The 25,596-nt window shown below is 40.4% G+C and overlaps 1 protein-coding gene across 1 annotated transcript in view; it reads left to right on the forward strand.

Moving 5' to 3' along the window:
* The window catches only part of ADCYAP1R1 (ADCYAP receptor type I), a 142,190-nt gene that overhangs the window by 48,854 nt on the left and 67,740 nt on the right, over nt 1-25,596 (forward strand). The window contains exons 3-4 of the mRNA XM_068405630.1: nt 6,675-6,755; nt 12,574-12,679. Of these exons, the coding sequence (XP_068261731.1) occupies nt 6,675-6,755; nt 12,574-12,679 (187 nt within the window). The remainder of the gene's footprint in view (nt 1-6,674; nt 6,756-12,573; nt 12,680-25,596) is intronic.

Below are 25,596 nucleotides of genomic sequence, written 5' to 3' on the forward strand. Positions count from 1 at the left end.
CAAGTCTATAGCTGTCCCACTCTTAGTTTTTATTGTTCCTTTGAAATATCAGAAATGGGGAATTGAGGTCCAAAATTGTGCTCCATCACCTGTTCGCTGCATGTTCTTGAGTGGGACATGTTTGAACTACATTCAAGGCATGATCCTAGTTCAGAGCTGCATGTTCTCAGGTTCTGAAAATGTAGGTTATAGGATTAAAGACAAAGGCCAAATCTCCCATTGTAAGTCATTATTTGTCAGTATACATTAGTTGAGAAGCTGACTACTTTACTTTAATCAGACAAATACTATACAACAGGTAATGTGGCTTCTTACATTCAGTGATGTCCAGGGCATCTTTAAACAGGTATCATTTTTAAGCTTACAAATGCCCAAGACAGAAATGTTGCATGTGGATAAATTATTATGAATCACAAACGTACCAAATGCCATCTGCTGCATCAGTGAAGGGAATTGTGTTGGTGGAACTGATCACCCCTTTGGCAGTGATTTGTCTACCCAGAACTTAGCTGTTCACTGTCATGGTATAACTGCATATCACCAGAGATTATGTTTTCTGAGAATTACATTTAAATGTTACTGTTAAAGAGCTCTTGCCAGATATTTAAATACTGGTGATCAGCCATGATTAAATTGTGTGCCCAATGACAGTGTAATACTTCTGGCCTATAAAATCTGGGGTGCTTAAAGTGGAAAAAACAATACACGGATAACAAGATTTCCAAGAAGTAGACTGGGGTTGGGATTCATTAGTGCAATACCTATAGCTGCACAAGTCACCTTGGGCTCTCATTTTTGTTACTAACAAGGAACAAACACTGACACTATAGGTCTCTCTCCATACCATGTTTTTCACCCAGGTAAATTAGACCATAAATATTGAACAACACTGACTGTCCAAAACATTATCTCTGTGAGAGGAGTATCTGCTGATGCTTCTCAGCACCACACAGATAAGGTACCCGTCATTAGGCAGACAATCGTGGGAAGAGGAACCTGATAAAAGCAGTATTAGTATCATTTTCTGTGGTGTAAACCCAGACTGAACCATAGAATCATAGAATCATTTTGGTTGGAAAGGACCTTTAAGATCATCAAGTCCAACCGTTAACCCAGCACTGCCAAGTCCACCACTAGACCATGTCCCTCATCACCACATCTACTTGTCTTTTAAATCCCTCCAGGGATGGTGACTCCACCACTGCCCTGGGCAGTCTGTTCCAATGCTTGACAACCCTTTCAGTAAAGAAATTGTTCCTGATATCCAATCTAAACCTCCCCTGGCACAACTTGAGGCCGTTTTCTCTTGTCCTATCACTTGTTACCTGGGAGACGAGACTGACCCCCACATTGCTACAGCCTCCTATCAGGTTGTTATAGAGACCGATAAGGTCTCCCCTGAGCCTCCTTTTCTCTGGACTAAACACCCCAGTTCCCCCAGCTGCTCCTCATAAGACTTGTGCTCCAGACCCTTCACCAGCTTCATTGCCGTTCTCTGGACTCACTCCAGCACCTCAATGTCTTTCTTGTCGTGAGGGACCCAGAACTGGACACAGTACTCGAGGTGTGGCCTCACCAGTGCCGAGTACAGCGGGACAATCCCTGCCCTAGTCCTGCTGGCCACACTAGTGCTGATACAAGCCAGGATGCTGGTGACCTTCTTGGGCACCTGGGCACACTGCTGGCTCATATTCAGCTAGACATCGACCAACACCCCCAGGTCCTTTTCCACCAGGCAGCTTTCCATCCGCTTTCCCCCAGCCTGTAGCATTGCAAGGGGTTGTTGTGCCTCAAGTGCAGGACCCGACACTTGGCCTTGTTGAACCACATACAGTTGGCCTCAGCCCAAGGGTTACATGTGGTTAATGTAGTACATGTGGTTATGAAGGATTACAGTGGTTAATAACTTTATACAGGAACATTTTGGAATTTTCTATTGTGTGGAAAACTCAGTTGTTTCAATATCTTTTGTCATTCTGCAAAAATATGTTCCTATATCTAGACATTTTTTTCCACAGAGCAGATTGCATCATCTTTTAAAATTTTGATTCCAAAATAGTGACACATTTCACACTGACGTCTTTAAGCAGAGTAAAACTTTCCTTACCCCCGATCACTTGAATGACACCTCAGTTCCTCAACTGATCATTTTATCTCATATTTTTATGAGCAACATTTTATATCATATTTTGTTTTTGTATCAAAGTTAAAGAGTTGCGGATGTGGCCAACACAGCCAAAGCACAGCTACATCATACTCTTGACAGTCATAAGTTGGGATGTCAGAGCAACAAGGTAGCTCATGCACCTTGGCTCTGCCAGCAATCTCCTTACAGCCACTGCTGTACTTTCCTCCCAGGCAGTGTCCGTAGGCCTAGGCCAACCAAATCTGGTCACAAATGACTCTTAAGATGACTCTTCCTCTGGTAATTTGTTGTTGGTGGTGGTGTTTTTTCTCTGTATGGCCTCACTGGTCATCATTAGGAAGTTTTCCTACATTGCCTTTCTTCCTCTCTAATCCCCTCTGCTGAGCTCCACACTGACTCGTCTCATGCTGTTGGTGCTCTGACACAGCATTCAGTCTGCTCCCTTCTTTCCTTCATGAATATGTACTTTATTCCCCTCCTTGAGTTTTATAGTGAATTATTGGTGAAACCCTCCAGAGACGGGAAGGAGAAAGAAGTATTTGTTGAGAAAGCTACTCCAGGCACAGTCTTTTGTGCAAAGATTTGATTCCTTGTGGGATTTAAGTGGGTTTTTTTGGTTGTGTTTTTTTTTTTCCCCCCTCCACTTTGGCACAACATCTAAACCAATGTCTCTTAGCATCAAAAGGAGAAGGAGGGAAATTGAGAATGAGCTTGAGCACTTCCCATTACCACTGTTGTAATGAGCTCTTTGCCTCCGTTCTTTAGTGTCTCCCCAGTTCCGAAGCCCCTTTGGGGAATATTAGAGTGAGAGCTGTAGCACGACGCACTTGCTGGAGATGCCTGTGGGGAGGAGTGAAAGGGAGGAATGCGTGTGATAGTTGAGGGCAAATAGTTTTAATTTAATTAGTAGATTAATTAAAGCTTTCTCTCTTGGGTAGGGTATATGTGTGTGTGTGGAGAAAATGTTTCTGCAGCCTCTTGTAGCTGTTCATCACACATTTCTGTTCCAAGTGTGACTCAGATGGGGTTTCTATTGAACTTGCTGGGAGCCTGCACAAAACAAATTTCCTGTCTCAGATCTTTTCTCTTTAGGGTTTTGTTTAAATGTAATGAAGTATAAATGGGCAAATAATAACGAGTAATAACAAGAGCTGGCCTTGCAAATGAATGTGGCATCCGGCAGCACGACAAATACAGAACTCCTAAAAGCTTCTCTGTTTCCCAAAGTCCTCACAGTGAGAGAAGTCTTATATTAGCACAGATTCCCTCAGCCTTCACTCAGTGAAACTCATCAACAGTTTTTTTCAGTGTGATAAATCATTCAAGGCTACTTGGTAGCCTTGACTCTTCACGCTTTGCATCATAGGTCCTGAGGAAAGCAAACTAAGGCCAACAGTGTCCTGGGCTGTATTAACAAGATGATAGCTGGTAGGTACAGGGATTGTCCCCCTCTACTCAGCACTTGCTGGACCACTTCTAGAATATTACATGCAGTTTTAAGCTCCTCAATGTATTAAATATGTCAATCAACTGTAGCAGGTTCAGAGGAGGAGCACCAAGATGGCCTGTGAGGAGAGGATGAGGAAAATGGGCTTGTTTAGCTGGTGGAAGGAGAGAAACTTTTGGGGCAACCTAATAGCAGCCTTACAGTATGTATGAGGAAATCATCAAGAAGAAAGACCCAGGCTTTTCATCATGATGCATGGCAGGTGAACCACGGACTATGGGCATAAGTTGAAACAAGGGAGATTCATACTAAAAATAGATCTTTTTACCCTGAGGATAGGTGAGCATTGGAGTAAGTTGCACAGAGGTTGTGTGGCCTCCATTCTTGGAGTTTTCCAAAAGCCAGATGGAAAAAGGCCTGAGAAACCTAGTCTGATCCCATTGCTGACCCTTATTTGGGTGGGAAGATGAGCTGAAGTCTTCTGGAGGTCCCTTCCAACCTGAATTATCCTGTGATTCCATGACTGTCTGAAAGACACATCATAGATAGTTGCCATGGTCTCACAGCCACCAGAGACAGGGATGTCTGGATGAAGGCAAAGATATATGACTGACTGAAGTTTTAAATATAAAATCTGTAGACCAGGAAAAAAAAGGTTAAGACAGCGTTAGGTTAGCTTTTATACCCTTTTGGTTCTGGGTTGCTCTGACACCTGATACAGCCTTCCAGGGCTACTTTTAACAGGGGACATTCCTGTATTAGCACTGCTGCCTGAAGAGTGAAAAAGAGGTGTGCCTGTCCCAAAAATCCTCTGGAGAAAATAGGAGAAGGGAACAAACCTTTCTGTCTTTTGCTACTGCTCTCAGAAAAGGCAATTCTAAGGACGATGATCAGGGACCTTTTTAGGGATCATCTGGAAGCAATGTTTACGTGGTAACTTTTAGACTTCAGAGTAGACCAGTCTTTTTGCCAAGACAGGGGACTGATTTAACAGAGAAAATCTGGCAGCTAGACAAGCAATATCATTGTCACCTACAAGTTCACCCTGTTGGATCAGCAGTTCCTCGGATTAGATGAGCAGTGTGTCCCAGACTGGCCAGAAATTAGAGTTCCTCTTTCAGTTCCCTCTTTGCAGGTGTTCAGCTGAATCTGAACACCATATCCCAGATTTCTGTAAATATAAATCCTCATTTCTCAGCCAGACACGATGGGTTAAAAAAAGTAGATCCCACCCTCCAACTTCCTCTCCAGTCATTTCTACTTATTAATCAATCTGAACTGTTGTGCTGAATGTGCACAAAATAGTTACTTGAGGCTTGAACGATCTGACCACAGAGCCCAGAGAAAAAAAGTACTCATTATTTATCCTTCTTTGCCAATCACAAATTCCACCAGCTTACGTATGTATTACTTGCCTGCAACTCCTGTTTAGTGGATTTCTGCTTGCTGAGACAGTCACTTATGGAGGTTTGCCTAAAGCTTGGGTTTCTCTATTGCCAATGGCTCTGCCATGTTCAAGGACTGCCATGCCACAGCCTGTGTCAAGAATTGGAGAGTGTCCTTGGAAGCAATTGTCAGTGATCTCTGCAAGCCCTGCAATACTGATGTCCTGTAGTGAGACCACGCAAGCCACTTGTGCTCCATACTAAAAGCTCTCGGGAGGGTGACAATGTTTCCATGAAGTTTCAGTCAGATCAGGTAGACCCTGATTTAGACACTTAAGTCCCATTGCTCTTGAATACTTTTGAAAATAAGTGGGAATTGCAATGTTGGCAGGAGACTGTCAGCTTTTCGGGCCCAGGTTGACCTCTGAGGAATGAAGGTGGAAGACCTCTAGCACGTGTTATTGGGAGTTGTACTTCTAGAGTTTTATCTTTGGAGGAGAAAGTCTCAGGAACAATGGGAGAAAGCCATTTTACATAATACAATCAGCAATCAGAAAAGGCTGATGAACCTTTAATTTCATCTCAAGTGCGTTATGTCTGGTAAGATTTTTAAACACTTTTCCAATGAGTGGCTGCATCCTGCCAGTACAAGGCTTCAAGAAACATCACTTGGTATTGCCTGCTATTAACAATAGGATAAAGGTATACGTTGGTTTAACTTAAGATATCAGCTCCTGTGGATGTCATCAACCATGCTAAGAATGCCTCACCATGCTCAAAGAGAGGTTTTTCAACTGATCTCCAAGATAAAAAGCCAGTTAAGACAAACTCAAAAATAGGTTTACCCCATGTGCATAAGACATCTTTTGTCCAGAGTTACCACTTCAGAAGGTATCCAGTGAGTGAAGGGAACTGTTGATTATGCTGCTGCTGTTTTCTAATCTGCAGTGAGACGTGCATCTCTCCAGGAGCCATCAATGTTAGAAGGTAACCATACCTTAAATTCATGTAAGCCATCTTGGAAAGGATCAATGCCTTTTTTTTGGCAGTGTGCTCTGTTTGTGAGGGTTTTTTTCTGCACAATTTGCTTAAAGCATAGTGTCAAAACTATGCTGCAGATTGTACAATTGTGCCTTGGTTTGAATAAGTTTCTAATCGCTTTACCTTTTCACTTAGTCTGAAGTGTTTTGAAATTACAGTATTTTGGGTGCCATTTACACAGGAAAACAAAAATGCAATCAAGTAACAATGTAAGGCCTTCCTGGAGACAATACTTTGTTCGACTGCTAAGCCAGTGCTGTGGGTACCAGTAATGATATGAATCAATTCTGAAAAAATCCAGATAACCAGAGGTCCTTCCCTAACACCTCTATTTTTAACACAGTGTTTTGCAAGTCTTGGCCCTGATTTGACCAGTTGAATCAACAGGGATTAAATCTAGTAATGTCATTTGCATGACAAAGTAAGCTGCTTTCAGCAATGCTCACATAATAATGTATTATTTTTTAAGTTAACTTTTAAAAACTGAAAGTCATAATAGAATTAGTAGAACGTGTTATTCAGTATGAAGTGAATCCACTAGGTAACATACCTAGTGGATTAAACTCCTCTCGCATTACTTTAGAGACAACACTTAGACAAAAGGTGAATCAGAGTGTATTTAATCTCTATCTTGATGTAAAACACTGTCCATGAGGGATTTAATGAAGGGTTTTGTTGTTGTCTTTTCTTTGCTTTTTCTTATCTGTGTTTCTTTACCCCTCTCCTTGTTGTCATGGTGCCTGATATGACGTGTCCTGAGTGGAGTGCAAATATTCTTATTTACTTTGCAAAAAAAGATTCAGGACTTTACAGGCATAATACAGAAATGCAGAAGAGGAAAGAACAGCTAATGGTCCTGAATTGCTATTTTTGATCATGTCTTTGTGGAAATGAAAATGCCAAGTGAATTGTACATTTCACTATCACATCTTTACTATGACTTCAAAGCATATTTACTGATCCTGGAGTTTCTCAAGGATACTGGTGGACTTTTCTCACTTCTGTAGATCCACTGAGTTAACTTGTATAGTGAAATCATGTTTTAAAACAATTCTGAATATTCTCACCCAGAGTAAAATGAGCAGAACAGTATTTTTTGAATAACTGAATGTAGTCAAAGACAGTTCAGGTTTCTAGAACAGCTAGACTGTTCTGCACTGTTGGCCTACAGGATGATTAGTTTGGATAACACTGCGACCTCTTCCAATGCCCAGCTTTAATGTGTTAAAAAATTTCCAAATCCTTCCAGCCGCCCAACCACCTTTCCTGTGCGCAAGTCTTTATCATGAACGTGTCACAAGGATAATGTCCCATTCATATAGAATGTCCTGTTTTTCCTCTGAGAAGACCTGCATCCACTTGATATAGCTGAGGAAATGATTCAAGTGGCAAAACATAAATGCCTTGCCGTTAGAGATACACTACAGTGTCCAAAATACCATGCCAAAGGACAAACATAAAGGCCCATGAAAGCAGCAGCAACTGGAGGTCAAGTGAGATACTTTAAGGCACATCAGACAGTCTAGACATCTGTGCTTATACTTCTGACTTGCTCACTTTGGGTATAGCTATAGGTTAGTGCATAAGTCAGGACAGCTACTTAAGCATGGTGTTCAGTTTAAGTTCATATCCTTTGTTCTCAGTACAAGTGGTTAGGAAGCATCTTCCTAATGCTGTCCAGTCCTGCTGTCTATTCTCAGTCTTGCTTTGTGCTTCTTGGGTGTGTTATCAGGACTATTCTCTCCTTATTTGCAGGTTTACTGGACATGAGGGTCCAAGGCACAATGTCAGCAGCTTGCACCACGCCATGGGTAATTTGAGGCACACTCTGTGCTACATGCTGGGAAGAGGTGCAGAGCTGTTACTCTGCTTTGTAGATCTTTATGCTCCAAATCAGACAGCTTGGCTTGTTGCCTGTCCAGTATAGAAATCTTAGGGAAAGGAAGAAGTTGCTCTCAAAGTTACCTTTACCTGCCTTGCTCCCAGTTTTTTATATACTTGAACCAAAACAAGAAGAAAGAATATTTATTTAAATTTCCTGCTGGAATAAGCTGGCAAAACGTATTTACTTCCATAATCAGGGAAGTGTATGGTACTCTTCTGCACAATTCCTCCCACGTGGTTCCTTCCCTGGAGCATCCATATATTTGAGCAATTTCTTGCTTAAACACCTGACTCTAAAATTTGCTAATCTGATTTACACATACAGCTAGGGCTGGTCTGGAAGCAGCACAGATGTGTTCACCTGGTTCTCTGCTCAGGTTTATGTACTAACAATGGCTTTCTTAATGGAACAGTTCACAATAAAGCAGCAACCTGAGAGTATGTGTGAGAGAATATATGTAGGTTGTAACATAATACCATGATTGTTATTAATATTACCATAATGTCAAGGGAACAACAAAGAGTTAAGTACTACAAGTTACACAAGGGACATGCCAGTTTATTTTGTGGTGGCCACCTTAATAAAAACAAATGAAGAAAAATGAAAGCTCTTAACTTGTTGTACATCTATAATGTCACAGCTAGCTGCTTTTGTCTTCTCTCAGAACTAAACAGACATTGATTGTATTTATCATATTTATATCTATACAAATATATGCCTTTTCAAAACTGGTGTGAGTCTAACTCCTTCACTCCATTGAGCGTAATATTTTTTTTTTAAAAAAGTGAATTTCATGCACTATCCACTTGGTTTCTTGATTTTTCTAGTATGTGTGACAATATACTTTAACTGCACATATCACTGATATCTTCTGGGAAACTGAAACCAGACTGTCTCTTCTGAACCCAGGAAATTGCAAATGTCCTTGAGGCAAAAGAAATGAAATTAAGAGGCCATGAAGTTCAAGCTTACACTTCCATTTGAATTGTGCTCTGCCATTCGGTTGTTAAAGACTGACTTGACAGATTAAAGGCTCTACCAGTATGTAGTTAATAGAGAGACATGAAATATGTGGATACTTTCAGGAACATATGATAACATTAAAGATCTCTGTAGTCAATAGAGGAATCTTTAGTTATTAACAATCCAAACTTGGTTTTATTTTCTCAGATATGGCATTGCTTATTAGTGGAGATGACAGGCAACTTCTGTTCTCTCCTCTGGCACTGAGGTTAACATTTCCTCCCTTTCTTTGTTTCCTGTCTCAGTTTCCACGTTCCCTAACATTTTTTTTTCCAACCTGCTGATGAAGAGTGCTACAAAATGGCATAAGGATGGTTAAGGGAAGTCACATCAAAATATCTACCAATAGCGAAAGCTTAAGGAAGGCTGCAAGGGCAGGTGAAGCACATTACTCTAGTGTTCTCTCTGTGCCCAGCAGTCTGCATTTCAAATACCTCCTGAGCCAGACTTACTCAGACGTAATTGACTAAATTTAGTCAGTTTAGTCAGATACATCTGACTAGATGTGCCTGTCTGCAAGGAAAACAATAAAATTTGAGCTTTTGACCTCAGGCTTTCTTTATAATCAATCAAGTCCTGGCTTTGATTTACCTCTATTAAATAAGACACCAGAAATAGGAAGGCTAAATCAGACTCTTGTCCTTTCACTATAGCTTGAATCTAAACCTTCTTCTCAAAGGTCTAGAGTATCCCATAAGACATCAAAAGTTGGGCATGGTGGGTTTCTTAGTGTTTAGTATAGTTTGATGGACTTTGCATGCATACATACATATATATGTGTTTTGAACTCCTACAACTTTTAACATCCACAATATCAAGATGAAAAGAGTTCTGCAGGTTAACAGGAAGTGTGTGAAACATTTCCTTTGGTTTATTCATAACCTGCTTGCATAATGACATTACTATATTAATAATATAAGAATAATATATTTATAATAATATAATAGTAATAATAATAATATTTATTATTGTTATTAAATGACAGCTTTTCTAATCTACACATACTGAACAGTATAGAAACTGCCACATTCATGTACTGACACAACACCTGGGCACTCCTTTCAGACCCGGGCAACTGTAGAGAGTGAACCAGTACTAGCAGCAGAGCCTGATTTACTTGCTATTTATATTTTTAAAAGATATTCTAAGAACTTGAATGTCAGCCAATGCAATTTTCCCAATCTTTGGAAAGGTTTAGAGGATGATGTAGCAAAACCCCTTATGTTTGTAGGAGATCCCAGAGATTGTTGACAGTATATATTTTCCTGGCCCTTGAGAGCCCTTAGAACAGAACAGTGTTTGTTTTGAAGATAAACAAATCTAATATGCTTATCCCTGGTATATTCCATGGGGAAAATAGCTCAAATTTATTACTGGGATCTTGGAGATGAAACTGTAGCATTATCAGTTCCGACAAATGGTGAGTAAAGCTACTAAAGTAGAGAGTTAGGAAACCCTCTGTGTCTTTGAAATAGGGGTGGTGACTGTTACGTCAAAGGTGTGCAAATGATTCCCTGCCTCCTAGCACACACAAAAGCACAACACAACACAAGCACCACCAAACTAGGATTACACAGGCCTTGGGATTTACTCTGTGTATTGAGTGTGTGGTGGCAGTTCGATGCCTTAGAGACCCAAACTGTTCACTTCATTCCCTCTATTGAGATGTGAGGGAAGTAAAATTAACTGTGCAGATAGGGCTCCAAAATAAACAGAAGTAGATTGAGTTCAGGTATTGCTTTCCCTGTTTGTTTGTTCCTACTCAGCAGTTAAGGGAAAACAGACCCCTTCTGTAAAACACCCTACTTCCTCTGTAGTTCTCCATCATCAAGAGTGAAGGAAATGGGATGGGAAATGCGAAACAGCAAAATTGCTTGCAGAGAACCAGGGTGACCTATCCCATCTTCAACTAGTGCACTGATTTTCATGGTGCTTTCCCTTGAGTGCGATTTGAACCTTAGCAGCACCCCTATAAAATGATCCAATGAAACCTGAGGCTGTATTGCCCTTGAACTAATATCCCCTGACCACTTTCTGCAGCAGGAATGAAATCTTGTAATGATTTCAGGGAATGGGTCTCATTCTTATTTTGTTGCTGCTTTGGGACTGCCTGCATTCTGTTGGCTGCAATGATCCTGTTATAGACCCATTTATCTATTTTTTTAACCCCCACTTTTTTCTTTTTAGTGGGCTACCTTAAAGCCTTAAAGATAGGGGTGAAAAAAAAAAGAAAATATTTGGATCAAGTTGGCTCAGTTTAATTGGCATTGCATTCTCTTTTGGCAAGAAAGTTGTCTAGTATTCACTGGGAATAAAAGAAGAAGGAAACATTAAGGAATGGACAGAGTGAAAGATGGAGAAAGAACTTTTAATCTGGTTTTGAGTCTTGAGTGAGGTTAATGGGTTGTGAAAGACTCATAAGAAACTCGTGAAAGATCAAACTGAGCCTCAATTGATTTCTAATTTATCATCTTTAAATTATTTCTCTGTTTAGAGGTACCTTTGCTTCAGCCAATGTCCTGGTTTGACCTAAACCAGGCCAGTTTTCCTTTCAGTGATTTTTACTTTCAGCTAAGTCTCTTCTAAGTAACTGCACTTTCTGAAACTAATTGCATGTTTTGCAGACAGTGTCTGCTTCTAGACTGATAAAGCTTGAAGTTTGTAGTTATCACTGAGGCACCGGTAGGGATGTCATGCAGAAAGTCTCTTGCTGTACTTATTCTTAGAGAAACCAAGGTCACTGCTAAATTCCTCACCAAGTGAAGAACCACAGGAGGGTCGCACCTGCAGGGAGGAGCAGACAGGGCAGGTGACCCAAAATTGGCCAACAAAGGTATTCCATCCCATACACGTCATTCTCGGTATAAAGCCGGGGGATCACGAGGGTCTCGGCCTGCTGTTTTGGGGGCCTCTGCTGTTTTTGTGGGCCTCTGCTTGCTTGTGCTGCTTCTTCTGCTTCGGGCTGCTTCTGTGGCTTGAGCCTTTGGCCAGTGTCCAAGGAGGACTCTGTCTGTTTTCCTGCTGCCCCCGATCCCAATCTGTGCATCCCTGAATCCAGTTCCCGATCGTCGCTAGGCCCAGCCTGGGCCCTCCTGGAGCCACGTGGCTGACATCAGGGGAGCTCGATCTTGGTTTTGTATATATTTGTATATATTTGATTATTCCAATATTATTATTATACTCTTTTTCATTATTATAGTTTATTAAAACTGTTTTAACTTTCCAACCCGTAAGTCTCTCTCCCTTTTCCCTTTCCCTTTGGGGGTGGGGGAGGGTTAACAGAGAGCATCTGCCACAGGTTTAATAGCCGGCCCAGCTTTAAACCATGACAGCCTTACATGAGGAAGGAATGCAATAAAATAAAGTGAACACTTAGAAATTACACTTTAACAGGAAGAACAGCATAAAATCCCCAAATAATTTGTAAGCATTATAATTCCATAGTTTGGCCTTCAGCCTTCTGGAGGGAAAAAAAATAAAAGAAAACAAAAAAAGAAGTTTGTTCCAGTTTTCTCTCCTAAGGATGTTTTTATTTCTTTTTCTTTTTGGAATGAGACCTCAAAGCTTACTGATGTTTCATCATAAACTCACTACCTATGTTAAGTTTATAATTGTTCTTTCTCCACATTTTTTCCCCATGTTTCAGGTTATAGCAACCCATTCCAACTGCATCATTAAGAAGGAGCAAGAGACTTGTCTGGAGAAAATACGGAGGGCAGCTGCCCTGAACCCTCTCAATGACTCTTCTCCAGGTGAGTTTCAGCTTGGGATAGATCATGTACACTGAACTGATGGTTTCTAAACCTTTCCTGTCATGTCTGCAGGGGTTTCCAGCAATGTCAATGCAAATATCTTACTGTAAGAGGTGCGGTCACTGCAGCTGAATGAGCTTAGAGAAACATTATAAGGACAAAAAATCAATCAATGGGGATGTACCAGCACAATTGCTGGTTATTATGAGAGGTCAGGAATCTGCTTCTGTACTTTAGGTGATGCAGTGACAGATATCTATAAAATTAATCCAAAAAGAAAAAAAAAATAAAGGAAAGGAAAAAGAAACAATGTGCCTGGAAAAGCCTTGATAGTGTTTATGTCTTTTGCTGGTGCAGGTGGCAACTACTATTGGGGACTGGACATAAGACTAAGTGCATCACTGGTCTGTTCTGTAACAGCTCATTCCCCCTCATTAGTTCAATAATTTGTGCCTCTTTCTCACATGATCTCAAGACCTTTACAGGGATTAACATTGTGATGACCTTAATCTTGATAAAGAATACTTGTGCTATTGCTGAGATAAGAAACTAGGCAGCAAGTAAAGAAGAAATTATAGTTTAATATCCTGTCTCATTTCCCACTGGCTGCAGCAGGAGTTGCCTATGGCCAGCATCAATGAGAGAAAGGCAAAGAATGCAAAGAAACTAATTGGAAATCAGGGTTTATTTTCCAAGTCCTGTCCAAACTGCTTCTGCTGTGACCAGAATTGGTAAAACTGCAGAGAAAAGCAGATAAAACACATTGCGTGTGTGATAAAAGATGGGAGATTTCTCTCCCCTTTTCCTCACCACATATGTTAGCCCAGAAGAAAGGGAGAGCAGGATGCAGATCTCTGTGTTACCAGAGCATCCTCTGAAGCAAGCCATTCCTGCATTTTAGCTGCTAGGAGTATTTCCATCAGAGTCCTTCTATTCGTCTCGTACATAAGCTCATTTTTGTTCTGCTTCCCAGCTTTGGGCAATGAACTGTGTGGTTTGGTGGAACTGAAGAAAGCATGTGCTTCAGGCAGTTCACTTCAGCTCCACAGATGTGTTTTTGAGATCCTCTTTGTGTATTATAGAAGAGCCTCCCCTTCCCTCGTCCAGAAGTGGCATAAGCAAGGACAAAAGGGAAAAAACCTGTTTCTGCTCTCCCACCCCCAGAATGATGTCAGAAGCTGACTATGAGCCCTATTTCTTATGATTATGCAATGACTGTTATTTGGATTCAAGAATTCATAGATTTTCCCAGGTCAAAAGGGACCATTTCACCAGCTAGTTTGTTCCTTATCACTCAAATCCAGAATAACCCTGGTAGTCAGGGGACTATTCAGGCTGAACTCCTCCCCCCTGCCTGTTCCAAATTCAAAGAGCACAGCTCAGAGATAGAGGAGGTCCAGAGCCATTGGAAAGGCTTTTGCATCTCAATGTGATTAAAATGTATCACCCACTCACACAGGAAGGGATTGAACCCTTTCAAGCACTAGCTCAGCAGCAGAACCAAGCTGCTCTTTATTCTGTTCCCCCAGTACTTTTGGATTGAATCACTGCAAAGAAGATTTTCCCAGGCTCACTGTGCATCTTTTAGTTGTTCACCACATCCTGTGACAATGAGTTCAACAGTTTATGTGGCTTTGGGTAAAGAAGCCACATCTCTTCAAAGACTTTTGTCTTCCATTGAAGAATTTGGGCATATTTCTTGTTTGAAAGCCATTTCATTCCATGGATCCTGTTTATTTCCTTTTCTCTCTACCTGTTTTAAATTATTGTAGACATGTTTTACATATATTTCATTTCACCTCTGGGACTATACCATTGCACTCTATCCACTTTAAGTCCTGACCTTCCAGACTCATCTTTCATTACATGATATTTATTTCGAGCCAGACCTTGCCACCCGCATTCCCAACAAGGCCTTATCTTCATAGTTAAAGGATGGGACATCAACAGAGCTCTACCACCTTCTTACTGTTTGCTTAATCCCGTTGAGATACTACTTACTCTGTTTTGAATGACACCTTGTTGCTGCCTGCTAAGAGGTATATCAACGTGGGATGCTCCACACATGATGGATTCACACTCCACAGACCACAGGTATCTGTTCACTCCAAAAGCACTTTTGCTCCTGGTCTATTAGTGGAATAGAGCACTATTCACCACAGCTGAACCTGACTTTTAGGTTAAAAGTTATCAAGCATTGCTTGGAGAAGTTTCATTATGAAACTCCTTGGAGAGGTAGTAACTGCCCATAAATTAAGCAGTCATATGTGCAGTGTGTTGATTCCTCTCAGTTTTCACCTGCTGCAAACAACCTATTTTTGACTTGGGAGAAGTGAAAATTGCCCATCATTTGTTTTTTGTTATTCTTCTGTAGCAGTAAGACTTACTAATGATGGCAGAGAAATATGTCATTAGCTTGTTTCCTTCAAAGAAAGCAAAACATAGTAACGCACTTGCATGTCAGAAACAGCTGAAAGAAGGAAGAAATCCCTCCTGGCTGGTGAGTAAACTTCTGTTTACTCAAGAGCAAGGAGAAGTATAAAACTGCCTCTTCCCCCCTTTGACTACTTCTGCATGCAAATTTCCATAGAACAATTCAATGAATCAATTTTCTGAGGATTTATTTCTCCTCAGAGGGGCTGTGGGGTATAAAATGGGATTGTGAGGTTTTAGGGAGTCTGTAGAGGCTCAGGCACGTGTTCAAGCTATTGTGGCTTAAAAAAAATCCTCCAAATCAGCTGAACTACAGTAATCTCTGTAAGCAAGGTACTTCCACATTCTTCTGTTGCAAGTGACACAGAGTCAGATGATCATGTATAAAACTTGAATCTGGGATGCGAACAATCTTTGTGATCTGTATTTCCACAGTATCTAGAACAATAATATCACAGATCCTATTCCAAGGTGTCCACATGGTGCAAAAAATAATAATGGTAATAGTAGGTTCTCTGCTCCTGTTTAGACACCTCGTCTTCTGCACTGATATTTCTCCTGCCTAAAAGTACTGCATGGAAAACAATGCACTTTGAAGTCAAAAGAGGAAGAACATATTATGGGTTCCTAGATTTTTCAATAATTTAACTCTTCTGCCTTTGCTTTGCCCCCTTGCTGTGTTCAGCGTCTGTGAACACAGTCATAAACTAAATGGTTCCCCAGAGCTCCTATGGGTGAGGTCCAACACAAGCACAATGTTGATGCTGCAACTGCAACCACAGGTCTTGAAGAGCAAGGCTGGCACTATATTATGGAAGGCATCCAGCCCTGACTTGTCAGTGCTCTGATGATTTCGCTTTCCCTCCCCCTCTGCCTCTCATGCCCAGATGTTGTGCTCATTACTGGTTTATTCTTCAGAGCACTGTTTTCGCTCCTGCTGCTGCTGTATAATGTCCATAATGCTTCAGAGACAATGATTGCCTTAAGATTTTCTGTTTGTTTTTTTTTCCATGGGTTTTATGGTGGCTTCTTCCTCTTAAATGCTTTAAATTCTTCAAGAGCCTTTATATAAGAAGAAATAAGTAACATGTGCTGACCCTGTGTGTTCATCCCTATTCAGCCATCACCTGCAGACTGAATGAAAAAGAGAATTTGAAGAAAAAGAAATCTCAGCAGGACCCGGACTCCTTTGCTCTGGAGACAGAATTAAAGAGATAAAATGAAATAATGAAAGCCAAAGGCAAAAAAAAAGAAAAGAGGGAGAGGAATGATTAGTTCATACTCAACTTCTCCAGGCAGTGAAGCCAGGCTATTTCTTATATCAGTGTTTCCAATCTCCCTTGTTTGAGTTTTTGTCCCTGTTCTAGTGTAGAGCTGCCTCAGTTCCTGTTGGACCCTCTTCTAGCTATCAGCAGTCATCAAGGGACTTTCTGCCTGGTAAGAATTGATAAAACTCACTTCTGATCCATATGCACCCTTTTTCATTTTAAATTTTTCCTGTCCAGATTCTCTTGAATCTCTGTTCTCAACCCTGGGGCAAGGAAAGAATGGCACAGGAGTTAGATGCTGAATGAGTTTCCTAGGTCACATACACTTAGCATGGGATTCATCTAATTAAATGTTGATGCCTGCAAATGCATCTACACTACCGATGAGCAAGTCACCTTCCTCATTTTGTAGCTCCAGATATCTAATAAGTAGGCCTTGAGATATAATTAATTTCATGCTCAAAGTAGATTAGATGATGTCTTTTTTTCTCTATGGACATATATGGAAGTAAGGGTGACCATCTCAGCTCTGTATATTTATACTGTAAATGTCTACATTTTATCAGAAAAATATTACCTTTAGCATCTGGCTGTTATACTGACTAGGTCATGCAAAAGGTCTGGATTACCCAAAAAAAACTAGACCATGATTTTTACCATGGGATGGTTTGATATTTAGGTGTCTTCTTCATACCATTCATGTACTTAACTGTAGCAGATCTGCTTATACTTGTGTGAGCAAGTTTTGCAATCAGTGCTTCCTTGAGTGGTGAGCTCAAAAGTCAGGCAGGTGTTCAGCAGCCTGCACATTCACACTTGCCACATGCATGCACTGACAGAAAGCATCTCCCAGCTGTTTTCTGCTGCCTTGGTGGGCTTGTATCTCACCTAGTGGTAACTCCAAGGGCCTTACACATTTGTCTGGCTTGATCTGGGATCTACTGACCAGTTACATATGATACTGTCCAGGGGAGTACAAGATCACAGCCAGGAAATACACCACTCAGAGAAATCCCATGCTGGAAAGAGCCCAGCTAATGAAGTGTAGAACCTTTCTCCAGCTCTAGATTGGCATGATAGACGTTTCTCAGCCTGTTACCTGTCTTGCTTTCCACTGGTATTCTGCACTTGTCCCCCGAATGTGGCTCTCTCTCAAATGGTGGGGGAGTTCCTTGAGTGATCTACAGATATGGGCCTCTGATTTAATGTTTATAGTGCCTAAAATGGACTAATCTGGAATGAGCCAAGATATGATAATAGTGAACACAACGCAAGAATTGGAATAGGAATAGAAATGATGAGGACTCCTTGGTGATTATGTGGTTCATGACTCACTGTCAAATTAATCTTTAACTTTTAGTCCTAGGTAGCTGGTCCCATTCCTCCTGTCCTTCCTCTGAAAAGGGCAGTAGCATTGCCAGGCCCATCAAGAAATTGAAATGAAATAAGTATTTGCAGGGATGCAATGCCTACAATGATCTTTGTTAAGAGGAATCCTATCAGCAAGTTACCCTGTGAATCAACAGGAAAGAAACTGGCAAGGGTGCCAAGGGGGTAGGAGGTGGTAATTAGAAGGTAATGGTGGTAATGCAAGGAGAGAGATAATCACAGTAGACTTTTAAAAATGTTTCTGTCTTCATAGGATGATGGAGCAGGCTTTTTAAGGTTTAGTTTTTTTGGGGGTGTCTCATCAGCCTCCTATTCTTTCAGAGCCTTTTAATTATCTGCTCTTATTTCCCTTGGCATCACTGGGAAGACATTACTTCATTATGTGCCTGTGTATGTGTGCATGTGTCTCCCTTGTTGATGCAGCTGTGCACAAGAACAATAGGACTAGGATTGTTCTTCTCACACTCAGCTTTTAAAAGCTATTAAATTCCTAGAATTAGGAGGGTATAGCTAAGAATACATCTCTACACCTAAATGTTTTCTACTTGGCTCCTATTTTAGCCAGGATACTGTCTTAGATAGCTTTGATCTGCCTGAAAACATCTGTCTTAGGTGAAAGATGCTCTTTTGTGCTGATGGATTTTTCCATGTAACACTGCATAAAGTGCCTTCTACTAACCTCATGTTAGGAATTGTAGAAACAAGCAAGAATTTCAAGGTAGAAGACAGAGATCATGCAATACCAGGGTTAGGATCCGTGCTCATCTCACACATCTATACTGTAGAGGTCTCTATCTGAACAAGACACCTGTGCAGCCCTTGGTACCTGAGCTATGATCAAGCTTTTCTCTTTCTCAGGCAAATGCAAGAAAAAGAGCTTCACTAATCTCTGTTTTCCAAGTATTGATTCATTCTTAGCTCTTTGCTGAATGCCTCTGAGTTTATCAACAGGCTTTTTAGAGGTCTGTTCATCAGATACAATGGATGGATTCATATCACCTAAATATGGTTGTATAAAGTAGAGGAGCCTTTATTAATGCTAGTTATTTAGACTGTGTTTATAGTCAATAGATAAAAATAAGTACTTAGAAATCACACAAGTACTTACAGGACTTAAACATCCTATTTTACACATCCATCTTATGTTGAGAAGACTGTATGACAAGTGCCCTTTTCTCTCCGTTGCCTATTAAAGCAATCATTGTGGAGGTCTGAAGTTAGATGCTATGAATTCTATTGATAATAATGTAGCAGTACTGGAATTAATGAAACGTTCACAATCCAGGCATAAACCAAGCTGCAGGCTCTAGAAGGAATCTTGTTCCCAAATGGAGCAGCAGCAGCTAAAAGGGATGTTTGCGAGCCTACTGTGAATTCAACCACATTAGTGAAGCTGAAAGCCTGGAAGTGCATTGTCATCAAAAAAGTCCAGGATCAGCTGTGGCAGGGGAAAGACCAGGGTGTTGTGTCACAGACAAACTGCTTTGGAATGATCTACAGAAAATTTTCTTGCCAGTCACAGCTGGAGATGGGACAAAACTCAAATGGGTGAACCACTGGTATGTTCCTGTTTCTAAGAAAAGCCTCTAGCATATTTCTTTCTTGTCCCTCTATAATATACAGCCAAGCTATACTTATATAGTTGGTCTACATGGGAAGACAAATAGTATAATAACAATAACTTTACTGATGAAGGATTCCTGGTAACAGAGGTTAAAAACCCATCCACATTGTACCCAAGACATAATATGAAGATGCGCATACTAGTACCAGTTGAGCAGGGATATTCATTTGGCATTGTAGCTCACAGCTGAGATCATGGACCTGGGAGCAGAAATAATTTACTGCAGGGCAGTGCTGTGCTTGTGCAATCCTACAGCTTTTGCTTCCAGATCTAGCTGGGTTGCCATTAGAGTGGGGATCTCTGTACCAACCTGCACTAGGGATCACAGTGTCTTGGATAATCCTCTGTGTTTCAGTATCAAGAAAATCTTTCCTTAATATACTGTCACTTTCTCTTCAGTGCCATGTGCCAGCCACAGTGCTAAGCCATGGTAAATTAGTGGAGTGTGTAGAGCCATAGGTGTCTCAAGGAGTACCAGAGCAGTATTCTACCATGGATTTTCTACAGCACATATGATAGATATGGATACTTTAGTCTCTGTCCCAAGAGTCTCAGCCCCAAATCCTACTAGTTCTTGTTCTCTGTTTAGTCTCCAGGGATGCAATTTGTCTGTCTTGGTTTTAGTAACTAACACCTCAATTGCCTAGTCTAAACTAAGTCTAAGTAGCCACTGAAGAGCTGTGGATCCTTCCTTAGAGCTATTCCTTTCAAACTGATAAGGGTTCTTGACATTTGTGGGATAAATTGTTCTCTGGAATGGTCTTTTTCTCTCTACTGACTCAAGAGGGAAGCTGAAGAGCCAGTTAAGTTGTATGGATTCTCTAAGGTAGTTAAAACTTAGATGAGGTGATCATCAGCCTGGGAACGGTCAGTTAAGATGACTCAGAGAAAAGATGCAAAAATTGCTGTAATGGAGCAGAAATTTCTATTATCAACTTGGGCAGCATGAACACATTCTGCCGACGCACTCAGCAGCATTTTGGTGGTTTAAATGAGGACTCCTCCTTTGCAAGCCCTGCTAATAAATCGAAGTTTAGTCATCTTCTCAGCACTTGCTGGACTTCGATTCAGATGGGAAACGAAGTGAAGGAAAAGTACTGGAATTTAATGCCTGCAGTTCTGAAAACACCATTAACTGCAAAGCATGTGTATGAGCTACAATTCCCATCCCATAATATACTCCTTGTAATAATTCCTACCTGGTTCTTTCAAAGCTATAACTTTTGTAATTCCGAGAATTGCCAGGAAGTCCTTCTTTAATAACTGAGGAACATAAGTTAAAAGGAAATAAAAGGTGGAATGGATTTCGTCCAGGCAATTGGGTAAGATGTTGACTCAGATGAGTTTCTGGGAGCGGGACTGAATGAAAGTAGTTTTCTACAAGCAGTTTAGTCATTGCAAAATGCAGGTTCAGGTGAAATTTTTAAATAATTTAGGCCAAAATAATGACCACTAACAAATTTGGAAAATAAAAATGTATTGACATTTCATGACAGAACATTGTTTCAGAAGTATTGCTACTTAAATTTAATTAGGGTTAAAGAATAAAGAATGTTAAAATTAAAACCAAAAAGCTAAAAATAAAGTTTCCTATCAGCCTGTCCAACTCTGTATTTCATGTCAGCCAAAAAGAAGAAAAAAAAATCACTTAAGTGAACAGCATGGTTTTTTTTCATTTTTTTTTGTTTAACCATTGAAACAAAATATCAATTATTTACACATTTCCACTTGTGAATTCCTTGTTTCTATGGCGACAGCTAGTTCATTAAACCACATTACCTCTCTTTTTTTTTGTCAGGCGTTAAATAGGATCAAGAAGCCCAGTCCTACCTTCCACTACGCGACATACACAATGTGCAGTGAGAAACTGATCTAGAGTAAACATGGGCAGCTTCTTTACGGTATATGCAGAGGAAGTGTGGGTTTGCCCCATGTACTTATTTACTTGGTTTTGGTTTTTGTGGTGGTATTTTTTGTTTTGTTTTGTTTTTTTAAATAACCATTTTCAAATGCGAAGTGTAGCAGATGCATTTGCAATGGATTTTACCGGTGGGGCAAGGGGATTGTTTTAATTCATGTTGCCCCAAACTGCAATTGTGAGCATTACATGTAATTGCAAGCATGATAGACCAGGTCACAGCAGTTAAAAAATGAACAATGAATAGGAGTAAAACTTGTGCAATGACATGACTGATGGTCTTTCCTGTGCTGCTGTGATCTGTTGGTATCTACAGTCATTGACAGCTGGAAGCTGTGACAATTTACAATCATTTAGCTTTTTAATGTCTATAGTACTGTGGCAGAAAAAATCCCAGAAGACTATTAACATGTCATCTGAATTATAACTGAGTGACCATCTATGATTTTAGTATAATTTTCAACAGATCTTTGCAGCTCCTTTTAAACTGTATGCAGGCAGCTGCTGCAGTCTTCTGCAGACGTGGATGCATTTCAATGCCAAATTAAAGTGTTTCCTTGCATGCAAACTGTTTTCATGAGGGTCCTAAAACCATGTTATATTTCTGTAAAAATGACTGAGTCAGGTGTCAGACAACTGGATACTCTTTTGAAAGGTAATTCTGTAAAAATACTCTTTTGCTCATATTTCCCATGGCATATTCTGTGTCTGTCTGCTGTATTTTCTGACAAAACTGGGTCTTTATTGATTCTTTAGATTGTTAGTCTCAGTGAGAAAAACACATCAGTAAGAGAGTGAATTCGATTCTTGCTGGAATCAATGGCACAGTTGACTGGTTTCTAGGATCTTTATTTCTAGTGATAGAACATGGATTAAGACAGCACTGATTGACTTTGAGTTTCTCTGTATTGGCAGTGACTACATTTGAGAGAAATCCTAAATGAACCCTAGACTTTGCCTGTAAATTGCGTTCTAGTGTCCAATAAGTTCCTGGAGTAAGAGAATTAGGGAATTACTTTGGAGGTTTTTAGGACTGGATTCAGGCGCACATAAACAGCAACCGTCTCTAGATTCCTAAGGGTATCAAGACATTCTGGCATGGGGCCTACAAAAGATCTACATCTATTTGGACTGGCAACTCGATCCCTGAAGCATCTCAAATTGCACTAAAAACCTATCTTTGTGAAATTAAATCCTTACAGAGGAAATACCTGATGTAACTACCTAAAAATTCCATGTTCAGTCTAGGTTAGTCACCCAAGCTCCCTCAATAATCAATGATGAAAAACAGAAGACTTCTGAGTGCAGATCATTACCTACATACATCTTCATTTTATCACTGGAATTACTTTCAGGGCTTCAGTAAATACATCGACTTTGTGGATTACAGTGGGAGTTGGGACACAGGGGAAAGGGTTTTATTGTGTAAAGACAGATATACAGTGCCATTTGAGATGCCTTGGGTATCTGAGACACCCACACAGGGCTGGAGGATGTGGCACAGACTTATAGGAGTAAAAATATTGGAATGGAAGCAGGAGGTCAGGCAATAGCTCAGGTGGCCCTAGTGACATGCACTGAGGCAGCTGAAGCCCACTTCAGTTTGCGTACAGACATACATATTTAGGTTTCTTAGTCTGAACCTAAGGAGCTATGGAACTCATTGAATCAGGGTGATGAAACACTGGAACAGGTTGCCCAGAAAGGTGGTAGATGCCCCATCCCTGGAAACATTCAAGGTCAGGTTGGATGGGGCTCTGAGCAACCTGCTCTAGTTGAAGATGTCCCTGCTTATTGCAGGAGGGGGATGGACTAGATGGGCTTTACATATCCCTTCCAACCCAAACTATTCTATGATTCTATGAATCTTGATGGAAAGAGATAGGCATCTCCAGAGAACGAGTCGTTTCCCAAGAGAGTTCTCTAAATAAATAAAGGAGGGTTTTTTGCTGAAGAATGTTAATCAGCCTATGAAAAAATGCCTATCTTTTTGCATTGATTGGAGAGACATAGAAAAAAAATAGGTTACTGAAGTTAAATATTCTGAGCACTGACTAACAGAGGCATGTTTGGTTTTTTTAACAGAGAAGCTACAGGATTGCTGTACACACACATCGACAGAGTTTGGTTGTATTAGTCGAATTACCCAAAGGCAAGGAAAGGACAATACAGCAATAATGTATGATCTCTGCTGGAGCTTATAAAAACCTAGAAGGATGTAAAAGATACTGGTCCATATGCTAATAGTTAATAAAGACAAAATAAAAGTGTTGATCCTTTCTATAATTCCTCAGGTTTGGGCTTCTGTTGCTAATGAATTCATGAAGTAAGGCCAGTGAATATAGCAGGATCTACCAATACAGACTGAAAGCAGGATTCTTGGCTGTGTTAAGGGTGTATTTTATCACTCTGGTATGATGAAGGAACTGTAATATACCTGCCAATTCCCATTCTGCCCCACAATAGCTCCCCATATGCAATGATGTTTCCTGTTGCTGGCAATGATAATGAGGTTCCTTGTTCCTTCTTCTGGTTCTGTGTTGAGAAGAGGCACAAAAGCGAATAGAGATACTAGAGCAGAAACACAGTGTGTGACACTGTTTTTTCATCAGCTGAGAGGGCTATGAACTTGTGGAATGCACAAAGCTTTTCCAAGAGAAGTATTTGTGGAGAGCAGTGCTCCAGCCTGGAACCTGCTGTAGGAAAGCATGACCAGACTCCCCCCTTTTACTTACACATGGAGACTGTAGTCACCCAGTTGGTCATTTGCTTGAGATGACAATGACAGTCATCAAGCATCATGGAGTGTCCTTCTGTTCTGCCTTGTTTCTATTCAATCCTTCATTCAGTCTCTCATTAGAGGTAGATTTAACAGGCCTAGAAGTGGCACAGCTGAGCAGGTGAACCGATTGGACCCTATTTTCAGGGAAACAATGGGACTTTTGTGAGTCTGCTATGAAGGTGGCATTGTTTGAAATTCCTTGGTTATTCTTCTGTAGCTTGGTAAGACGAGAACAGTATCAGGTCATGTTTTTTTGCATAGAGACAACATGGGGGTTTTCTCATGGACCTTGAGATTTCTATGCCATAGATACTTTTATCTCGATTATTGTCCTGAAGCTGCCTTCACAGTCAATGGACAGAAGTTGGCTTTTTGAGAGAATGACTCATCAGACCTATTTCAAATGTTTGCTTTCAGGTGAGAGACATTGTTCTCTAGGATTGCATATTTCTATCTATTACTACAAAAATTTTGAGGGCTATTCAAATGTAGACGTTGGCAACTGGTCGGTGGAATTCCACTCTGGTAAGCACACTTGTGAGTTACTGCTTGCTTTGTTAATGGGAATGCTTGCCTGTACTTAGACCACTAGTGGGAGAACAGTGAATGTGATGGAAACAAGAAGGGGTTAGTACCAACTCCAATGGCTTTCCATTAATAACTTCATTTGGAAGATTTTCTGTACACTCTTAAGAATCACTTCCTTTTCACCAGTGTGTGGGCTTCTGGAGGAACATTCTGACATACCTCATGTTGTATACTTAGAATCACTCCTTTTGGTGTCTGTGTGTATTGCAGGATCACTTGGAAAGCTGTAGTCATGGATCAAGTGTTGTTAGACCAAAAACTCAAGAGAGTCATCTTAGCCTGTTCTTTACCGTGAAATGTTTTTTTTCTTATGAGATTTCACCAAGCACTGATATCCTCACATAGGTGGCCAGTGACTAAAATTGCCCAACTGTACAATTTCATTTCTTGTTTCAGCTTATTCTGAGCTACATCCACTACTTCTTAATATACCTTACAAACTTAAGCCAAGAACTTCATTACAGGAAACTGCCTACTCAATAATATATGCAAGTGAATAAGTGTAGTAATTTGGACTCCTAGCAGATTGTACATATTGATTTTTCCTCAGCAAAATAAAACTGAAGAACAGCAAGTTAAATCATCTTCAGATAGACGAGCAAGTTACAGTACTATAACAAGTTATTAACTATTCCATCTGCTAAGCAGTAGAAAAATGCCTATATGTACTCCTCTGACCATGGCAAAAATGAGATAATTCAGTTTTACTTACATTCAAAACAGAAATTAAAAGTAACTTACCTGCATAATAACACCTTAAATATCAACTCCCTGACATGTAACTGAGTCCTGTTTTTTTCCACAAGTTCTTTGTATTTCTGCTTCATTAGGTGCTTAAGCTATGCCCTTTCTTTTGTTGGAAATTACAGTGGATCAGATCTTGATCTCCTCTGCAGGATGCTGAAGAGATTTAGA

Source organism: Nyctibius grandis, chromosome 7 (genome assembly GCF_013368605.1).
Source record: "Nyctibius grandis isolate bNycGra1 chromosome 7, bNycGra1.pri, whole genome shotgun sequence".
Lineage (NCBI taxonomy): Eukaryota > Metazoa > Chordata > Aves > Nyctibiiformes > Nyctibiidae > Nyctibius > Nyctibius grandis.